General features: G+C 40.8%; 1 protein-coding gene across 1 annotated transcript; it reads right to left on the reverse strand.

The window, feature by feature from the left end:
* Window positions 1-7,090: 7,090 nt before the first annotated feature.
* On the reverse strand, window positions 7,091-9,004 carry LOC145670154 (uncharacterized). The gene is made up of 2 exons (XM_081738526.1): window positions 7,807-9,004; window positions 7,091-7,206 (listed from the first exon to the last, which is right to left on the reverse strand). Exons 1-2 carry the CDS (start codon window positions 9,002-9,004, stop codon window positions 7,091-7,093), a joined length of 1,314 nt encoding a protein of 437 aa, XP_081594652.1.
* Window positions 9,005-9,706: the final 702 nt, after the last annotated feature.

A 9,706-nucleotide genomic window follows, 5' to 3' on the forward strand; every position in this document is an offset into this window, starting at 1 on the left:
TTATTCTAGGCTGAGAAGAAAATACGTAACTTTTACGCTGCTACTCTTGCTTTTAGAAGAAAATTATAGGACCAGATTGTTTTTGTAAGAAAGGAAAATGTTAGCGCATATACGAAATATAATATCAAATTCTTAGGCTACACTATCAGTCATTTATCTGCAGAATTACACTAACACATGGATTACAAATGTTTTGCTAGAAGCAAGGGCATAAATTACCCATTACTGCTTCTCTAAAAATAAATCTAGAGAAGAATGGAGGCTTTCCTAGAGAAGACAAATGCACAATTTTTTTTTTTTAAGGGTACGGGAATAGGGTTAACTTTATAAATCTTTATTCATCATTTTATTTTATAGGAGCAAAAGAGTCCTCTACTCCCAGCCATTAGAGGGTTACGCCCTCTCTTTGGCAAGGATTTTTAAAGAATTGCTATTGATGATAAGATAATTTGAAGATGGGCTAAGTGCAGAAAATATGAACATAAGGATTAGTAATCACGTAATAAGTCACATTTTTTTTTGAAATAATAATTTAAAGTTGAGTGCAGATATGAGATTCAGGTGCTAAGGTACTAATAGGAATTAGAATACATGATAATAAATATGATAAGGAATAATGATGATTATGATGAATGAGGTGAAGTGCTAACACGCCACAAACATAGTTTGATTAGTGAGACGGATGCAGAGTTAGATCTTCTGTCCCGGGGCGACTCGGGACTAATGAACACATGGGGAAGCCCTTGTTAATGGTGAGGATCTAGTGCTGAGATGGAAAAAGATGCGGTATATGATGATCAATGACGTATATATCATATATTTCCCTTTCAGCCGCAGGAAGGTGCTCGTGTTTCACATATAGAGATATGAAAATATTTAAAGGTGAATGTTTGTATCGATAGGCTGCGTCGGTAAGAGCGTCTGTGTGAAGGATGTCCAAGAAAAGTGGATGGCCTGTTTGGATGCGAGAGCTGATGTATCTCAGTCGAAGTTGTGCGAGATGCTCGGTGATCTTTGGAAAGTCTATATATTCATATGTGAGCCACGTTGGGTATGGAAGTTTAATTCGATACGCCAGTCGAATAGCATGCCGTTCCAATATGCTGAGTTTTTCATAGAAAGAAACAGAAGCATTGCACCAAGCGGGATGCCCAAAAGTAAGGATCGGACGGAGGAAAGCTTTATATGTATGAAGCAAAACATCGGCTTTTAGTCCCCAAGATGTTCCTGTGAGACGTCGCAGAAGATTTAATCTAAGATTAGCCTTCTCCGTTAGTTTTTTCAAGTGAGCATTCCAGCTAAGCTTCGAATCGAAAACCACGCCTAGATAGGTAGCAGTGGTGGATGGGCGTACATGATACCCATCAACAGTTAGTTGTAAGAGAGTTGGGTTTCTATGGACTTTGGAACGACGCTTAGGCGGTAGAAAAACCAGAGCTTGGGTTTTCTCGGAGTTGATCTTTAACTGCCATTTCTTGCACCACTTGACGAAATTATCGAGAGTTGTTTGTAAAGCAATGTTAAGCTGATGCACCGTTTTGCCGAGAGCTAGAAAAGCTGTGTCATCAGCATATTGAAAAGTAAAGACATTGCGTGGTACAGAAAGGATGTCGGAAGCATACAGGACATATAGTAAAGGACTGAGAGCTGATCCTTGCGGTACTCCAGTAAGAGGAAAAATCGGCCAGGAAAGTGCCGTACCAACTGTAACATAAGCAATGCGATTTGAAATGAAAGAATATATTAGTCTGAGATAGCATATAGGAAGATTAAACGTTTGTAATTTTTTAATGAGACCATAATGCCAAACGTTGTCGAATGCCTTCTCTAAATCCATGAGAATGAGACATGATGGAAATGCTTTGTTATACTGATTAGTAATTATTGAGCTGAGGCGAAGTAGCTGGTCATTTATGGAAAAACCAGGGCGAAACCCCGCTTGATGAACAGGTAGCAGAGAAGTGGTATCAAGGTACTTATGGAGGCGGCACACGAGAATTTTTTCTAGTATCTTACTGAAAACTGAGGTGAGTTGGATGGGTCTGTAAGAAGTTACTGAATGTACAGGTTTATTCGGTTTATGGAACATACAGATTTTGGAGACTTTCCAATCTGAGGGGTAAAACCCGTTTCTGAGGATGAAATTGTATATTGTGACGAGGAGTAGTAAGAGAGATGGCGGGGCTTCTTTGATATGTCGGTAAGATATCGTGTCGATTCCAGGTGCTGTATTCCTTTTCCGTTTTAGTGCAGAGTGTAGTTCATCGACAGTGATGGATGAAGTAAGAGGATGATCTAGGTTAATAATATGCTCCGTGGATGGTTGTAAGGTAGGAATACAAGAGATATCGGTCCGTTCACAACGATTAGAAACAGCTGTAGGCGTAAAAACGGCCTGTAACTGAGCAGCAAATGCATTTGCTTTGTCTGCATCAGAGAAGAGAGGAGTACCGTCGGCTATTAGAGGATATGTGATTTTAGTGCTTTTGCCAACAAGCTGGTGAAACCTCTTCCAATATCGAGAAGGATGTGCTTCCTCGGATAAGTTGTTACAAGATTTTATCCAGTTGCGACGTTTATATGCAACAAGATAATTACGTACCGCTCTTTGCCATTGGTGATGTAGGCGTAAATATGCATCGTTTCCAGTTCTATAATACTCTCGAAGATGGCGGCGAGCTTGCTGTATGAGTGGAACATATGTCGGCGGTAATTTCGGTTTGTGCGGATGCACTTGTTCGGTTGGAATATGATGCTTAGCACTAGTTTGTATTGCCGTGGTGATAGTTGTAATACAAGAAGCTAGCTCGGTTTCATTAGTTGGAGGCGTTTCACTGTGAAGTCTGCGCTCAAGGTCTTGCCGGAAAAGAGGCCAATTTGCCTTATCATATCGTGGAACATAGCGAGGTGCAATTTCTTGGCGTGGTCGTTGTCCTCGAGTGAGTGTTAGTTTCACTGGATGGTGATCGCTCCCGATTGAGTCCAGAACTTCAAGATGGCAGTCAGTAAGAAGATTTAGCGATGTAATGACAACATCGGGTGTAGTCTGACTTATAGGTCTGGTGTGCGAAGGAAGAACATGGAGATGTAGTTGGAGATTGTCAGTTAAATACTGATGAAACTCTGCTTTCTCACGATCACTTCGACTATGTATATTAATGTCCGCCATGATAATAATATTTCGATAATTATTGGCAATATGTTCGAAATAGTCTAGCGGGATAGGTTGTCGTGGTCGAATATAGATCGTACTAAAATTGATGATTATGGACGGAAAATATATGGAACAAAGAAGGTATTCCGGCAAAGTACTAAAAGCTTGTGGGTTGTACGAGCGAACTGGATACTTTGGAGGAAAGCCTATTGCAACTCCGCCTTGAGCACGAGCTAGGTGATCATGATAATCATGACGTTCTAGTTGATAGCCAGGAATGCGGGCTACCATGCTCGGTTTTAAAGCAGTTTCATTAAGCGCAAAGACATTGATATGTTCCTCCAACAACATTGCTTCTAATAACAGTTTATGCTGCGAAAAGGATCGAATATTGACAAATAAGAAAGTAATCCCCATAATGAAAAATACTATGCAGATTGTACTAAACAGCAGTTTCCAGAGAACCAATATGAAAATGGACATAGTTGTTAGAATATGTTGCATGTAGATTGATATGGAAGATGGATTTTGCGGCAGAAACGATGTGATGAAGAATATTGGCTCGCTGAAAGGGAAATATATTTTGAAGCACCAGACTGATGTAGCGGAGAAAATCTTCGATTGTTAGCGGTGGTAAGATAGATTGGTTTGGTTTAGTAGCCGTGTCAGTCGTTTTTAGCGGTACTGTTAGCTCCGGATGCTCGGGAGTTGGCTCTGGTTTAGCTTTACAGCGATAACTGTAGGTTGGATGAAGTCCACTGCCACATGTGTTACACTTGGGTGGTCCTTTTAAGTTTGGACATGCTTTGGTTTCATGTAGACCCGAGCAGTATCCACACTTAGATGGATTAGAGCAATTTGCTGTAATGTGGTCATTGTACACCTGACATTTTTCGCAGCGTATAGGTAAAGGTCCCTGAGTTTTAGAGGGTTCGACACGATGTATTTTCTTATAAATTGGAGCACCGAATCGTAACAGATAATCGATTGTCTCCTGTTGCTTAGAAAGCACTCGGACCATGTAGGTCGGGCCATTATTATTTCGAATACGAATGCATCTGTCTACTGTAATCCCCTCCTGTTTTAGCTCCTCTTGAATTTCAGCATCGGTAAGTTCAGGGGAAACACCCCTGATAACAACCGAGAGATATGGTGGTTTGCGAGGTGGTGGAGGTTGTTTCTGCCGTTTATCTGTTAATTTTGTAAGTTTGGCGCTCTTACCGAAGATTTCGTAGGATGCTTTGTTGCGAATGGTAATACCAAAATCTGGATCTTTCGATTTCAGAATATAGCCGTTTCTAGTGGGGACGATTTGAACGAGAGTATCCCGTACCCGTGGAACGTATTTCATAATTTGTAGAAAAATCATTTTAGGATTGGTGAACTTTGTATCGTAGTCTGTAAGAATGAAATGATAAAGAGGATTGGTATTTGACTGTGCAGCAGTAGTAGTTTGAAGCTCTGGAACAGTATTATTACGCTGTGGATTGACTTGAATGTCCATAGATTCTATTGGAGACCGTGACCGTATCCGTTTTGCTGACTGTATTGAATCATTTGATGGATGTCTCTCTCTAGATGTAGACGGGATTGGTTGACTTCCCCAAGAAAAGTGCCGAGTGCGACGAGAAGGTACAATGGGTGCCGGTTGTGCAAGTGCAGAGCTTGAGTTTGCAAGAAGAATAGCAGGTAATCCAGAATGTCGTCCCATCGTAATAAGGTAGCCAAGGGCCGAAGCCCAAATGAAAATGAAAGTGAAGTAAAAGATGATGAGATGAGATGAAGTTCAAAAAGCAAGTCGCCCTTCGAAAGTGAGAACTTCCGTCAACCCTCTAAGTGTTGTATGTGTGCTTTGCTCCCAAATGCGTATTGCAACACTTGTTCCTCGCTGACACACTAACTAGCACAAGAGAGGTTAGGCTACTTGATTCAGTATGTATGCCACAAATGCACGGTCACGGTCACGGTCACGGTAATGTTGAAGTTTTGTGAAGAGTATCGGGCCGAAGCCCCTGACTCCATGAGTAAGATGGCATAAAGAATATATATAGATGTGCTGGTGGCTAGTTGGGTATTACTATTGTTTTGTTATGTCTGGAAGTCTACATCTGCAACTGTCGCAGAGTAGCTGAAAATGCACAAACCCTTCAATGTAAATTAAACCCAGAAGACCATATAGAGTATTAGGAGAAGGAAAATATTGATGTACAATTTTCAACAAATGACCATTATTACAACAAAATAACAAAGTATCTAAATTACGTTATTAATCCGTTAGAGATTACTTGAAATAAGGCCGTCTTTGTTTAGCTTACCTCATTAAACTTTTGATATACTGTTTATGAAAACTTGTGCTGCCATCTATGAATTATCCTTGCAAGTATGAAGTTAAACCAACTGTTATAAGGTAGTTAAAATGATATTAATGTTTGTATTACTGTTAAGGGGATGCGGCACAGGATCGACATGGCACAGGACCGAAACGGCATATGACCGAAACGACGCAAGATTATCGCTACTGCGTAGGATTGATAAAACAAAAGATTTATTTCTTAAGAAAGCAATCAGCTCTGACAATTGATTTTAAAATATTTTTTTTTATTGCTAGCACGAGGCTAGCTACCTCTGAGAGGGCTACACCCTCTTTCAGGAGAAGATGTGACGGAAAAGTAGGATTGGCTTAAGGGTGGCTGGTCTAAGTGAAGGTAAATTATTTATTTATTTACTTTATTAACTATCTTAAATCATTGTATAAGCCATTATGATCTTTGCGATCATAATCATTAGGATGTGAAGAGGAAAACTACACAAATATATAACTTAATAAACACATAGAAATTACATAATACAAAATGATAAAACAAAAAATATATATAAAAAATGAATGATAGGAACACAGATACATATAGATAATAATAGAAAATGGAAAAATATGAAGATATCTGTATGGAAATGCAGGCATAGATCCTGGGTGACAAATGAATATGGTGGCAGAGAAAAGGACGTACATAAGCTTCAATGATATTATGTTATTATGTTAAATCGTGATAAAAGGATGAGCGTGAAAGATGAGATGAGGTGCAAGCACAGGACAACACAAGGGAAATGTTAGGAAGACGAATGCAGTTATCTTCTGCCTAGGGGCGACGCTAGGCTAATGAAGACAGGAGGAGCCCTGTTAGTTACAAGAGGGTTTACTGTGCACTATATGAAGGAAAAACATGAGGTAGATGAGCATGCAGACGATAATCCTCCAGAAGTGTGAGGTCCAGGTGATCAGGGAGAAGCGAGTAGCAATAAAGAGTATACAGTAAATGTAACGGTGTGTAATAATATCGGGGTCGGGAGGGATGGAGTGCGAGATGGTGCATAGTGGCAAAAAGAAGAGGATGATGTCCAGTGTAACGTGTGGTGATAAATCTGTGACGGAGTGTTTCCAGGTGAAATTTGAGAATAGGAAATGTGATGAGTGAATACAGGTCACGAGTAGGACTAGGTAGAAATATGCGAAAGGCAAGACGGAACGCATGCCGTTCGAAAATATCAAGTTGCTTATAATAGGATAGTGGAGCGGAGATCCAAGCGGGAAAACCATATGTGATGACTGGTCGGAGAAAAACTTTGTAAGTATTAAGAACTAGACTTGGAGATAGGCCCCAGGTAGTGCCGGTGAGACGTTTCAATAAATTAAGTCTGTTTCGTACTTTGGTGGTCACTGATTTGAGATGTGGGGTCCAAGTCAGACGGTGGTCAAAAACTATCCCAAGATAGGTTACTGTTTTTGAAGGCCGGAGGGGAACCTGGTTAACTGTAAGGGAAAGTAAAGAAGGATTTCGATGAACTTTGGTGCGTTTATGTGGCGGAATAAAAACTATTGTTTGGGTTTTGGCAGCATTTATTGTTAAATTCCATTTGCGACACCAGGCTATAAAACGATTAATAGCTTCCTGAAGACAGACATTGATTTGTTGGATAGTTCGGCAGAGAGCCAGAAAAGTTGTGTCGTCCGCATATTGTAACAGGTTGAACATTAGGAGGTAATTCGGGAAAATCTGCGACAAAGAGAACATACAATAAAGGTGATAAGGCAGATCCTTGTGGCACACCGCACAGTAGAAAAATAGGATGAGAGAGTGCATCATTGATAGCGACATATGACAAACGGCAGACGAGAAAATGATAGATGAGGCGGATGATTGTGATAGGAAGTTTGAGTTTAATGAGTTTATAGATAAGTGCCAAATGCCAAACTTTATCAAAGGCTTTTTCAAGATCAAAGAGAACCATACATGACGGTTGAACGGAGTTATAATGATTGGTAATAAATGTAGAAAGGCGGAGTAATTGGTCATTTATTGAATAGGAAGGTCGAAAACCAGCCTGATGAGAGGGAATAATGTTTCGATCTGTTAGGTATGGATGTAAGCGTTTGACAAGAATGCGTTCGAAAATCTTGCTGAAAGTGGAGGTTAATTGAATCGGTCTGTAGGATGAAGTGTCAGATGGTGGTTTATTCGGTTTTGGAAACATAAGAGTTTTTGATACCTTCCATTCTATCGGAAAAAAGCCAGTGCGAAGTATGAAGGTGTATATCAGTGATAGAAGTAGGAGTAGTGTGATGGGGCTTTCTTTAATATGGCGATAGGTGATACGATCGAATCCTGGAGCTGTGTTGCGTTTTCGCCGGACAACAGAAGTAATTTCTTCGACTGTAATCGGAGCAGTGAGAACATGTTTAGGAAGTCTATGTGTCACAGCAGGTTGAAGAGATTTAGATTGAGTATTTACTGCCTCAGCAGGGTGAGGGTGGAACATATGATCAGGTGGAGACGGTGTAAATATAGCTTGAAGATAATTGGCGAAAGCGTTCGCTTTATCCTGGTCGGAATGAATGGCTGTATTATCCAGTAGAAGGGGGTAAGGAGTCTTAGTGATTTTTCCACAGAGTGCATTAAAGCGTTTCCAGTAGAGCGTGGGATGCGATGTTTCAGAAAGATGATTACATGTTTTGATCCATTGGCGTTGCTTATAAGCTGTAATATAGTTGCGAACAGTTCTCTGGAGTTGATGGTGAAGACGTAAAGTATCAGGGTTTCGAGTGTGCAGGTATTCCCGATAACACTGACGAGAACGACGGATTATAGCGAGATAGTGAGGTGGTAGTTTAGGTCGATAAGGTACTGATTCGGTTTGTGGAATGTATAGAGCTGAAGCTTGCTGAATAGCATTGGTTATAGTGTTGACCTGCGTCGAAAGCTCATCAGGAGTGGTTGGTGAACGATAATGGTCGATGGTAGAAGAGATGTAAGTGCGATAATTGGCCCAATCTGCTTTATCATAGCGTGGTGTGAGATGAGGTGATGATGCTGCTTGTGAAGGGACGAGACCAGTATGATATGTGATTTTAATGGGAGCGTGATCACTACCTAGTAAGTCTAAGACTGCCACGGTACAACGTGTAACTATTATATTGGATGTAATTGCAATATCGGGTGTGGTATTGGAAACTGGACGTGTGGGCGAAGGAAGGTTGAGATGAATTCCTGAAGTCTGAGATGCTATATGATCTTGAAATTGGGTGCGTTCATGAGCAGAGCGACTATGAAAATTTACGTCTGCGAGGATGATAAAATGTTTGAAGTTATTAGAGATGTGAGTGAAAAAATCTAACGGAATTGGAGTGCCGGGTCTGACGTAGATGGTAGCGAAAGTAAGAGCGATGGATTTAAAATACAAAGTAGCTACGATATGCTCTGGTAAGGCTAGTGCAGGGCAGCTATGCTGTCTGAATGGTAGATTATGGCGAAAGCCCATAGCAACTCCACCGTTCGCTCTTAACGCTGGTGTCATGTTATCATGGCGAAGCAACGTGTAGTTAGGAAATCTGCATTGCATGGACTGAGTCAAAAAAAAAGTTTCATTCAGAAGAAAAGCAGTGATGTGTTCTTCTTGGAGGAGTGCTTGAAAAAGAGTTTTATTCTTGGTGATTGAACGAATATTGAGAAACAGAAAGCTGATATCCATGACGACCAAGATATTAAACAGATGTTTCGAGTGGTGTAGTATGGAAGTGAACATAATTGTTTGAGTAAGTGGCATACAGAGCTACATGAAAAGTGGCTTTAGCGGCAAGAGTGAGTTGCTGAAGGATGTGTGGACGATGGAAAGGATGAATATTCTGCAGGGTTAATGTGAGAAATTCTAACAGTTTACCAACGGTGACTGGATCATTTACTGAAGTTTCTGTGTTGGTGGAGGTGGAGGTAGACTGAGTACGTAATGGGACTACTAACTCTGGGTGTGTTTGGTCTGGTGATGGTTTGCGTTTACATTTATAACTATATGTAGGGTGGCGCTCCGCGCATGCAGAACATTGAGGTGGAAGGTTCATATTGGGGCAAACACGAGTTAAATGGGGGCCAGAGCAATACCCACATACAGTGGGGTTTGTGCAACGCGCTGTTGCATGATTGTTGTATGTTTGACATTTTTCGCATCGCAATGGCAATGGCGCAGACGAGCGAGAGGGTTCAACGCGATGTTTGCGCTTGT

This window comes from Thermobia domestica, chromosome 14 (genome assembly GCF_964235325.1).
Source record: "Thermobia domestica chromosome 14, izTheDome1.hap1.1, whole genome shotgun sequence".
Taxonomy (NCBI): Eukaryota; Metazoa; Arthropoda; class Insecta; order Zygentoma; family Lepismatidae; genus Thermobia; species Thermobia domestica.

Coding starts and splice junctions, on each gene's coding strand:
- LOC145670154 (XM_081738526.1), bottom strand. CDS start 9,004: ATGACACCAGCGTTAAGAGCGAACGGTGGAGTTGCTATGGGCTTTCGC. Junction 7,207..7,806: donor CACAGCTCCAGGATTCGATC/GTATCACCTATC, acceptor TCTTTGTCGCAG/ATTTTCCCGAATTACCTCCT.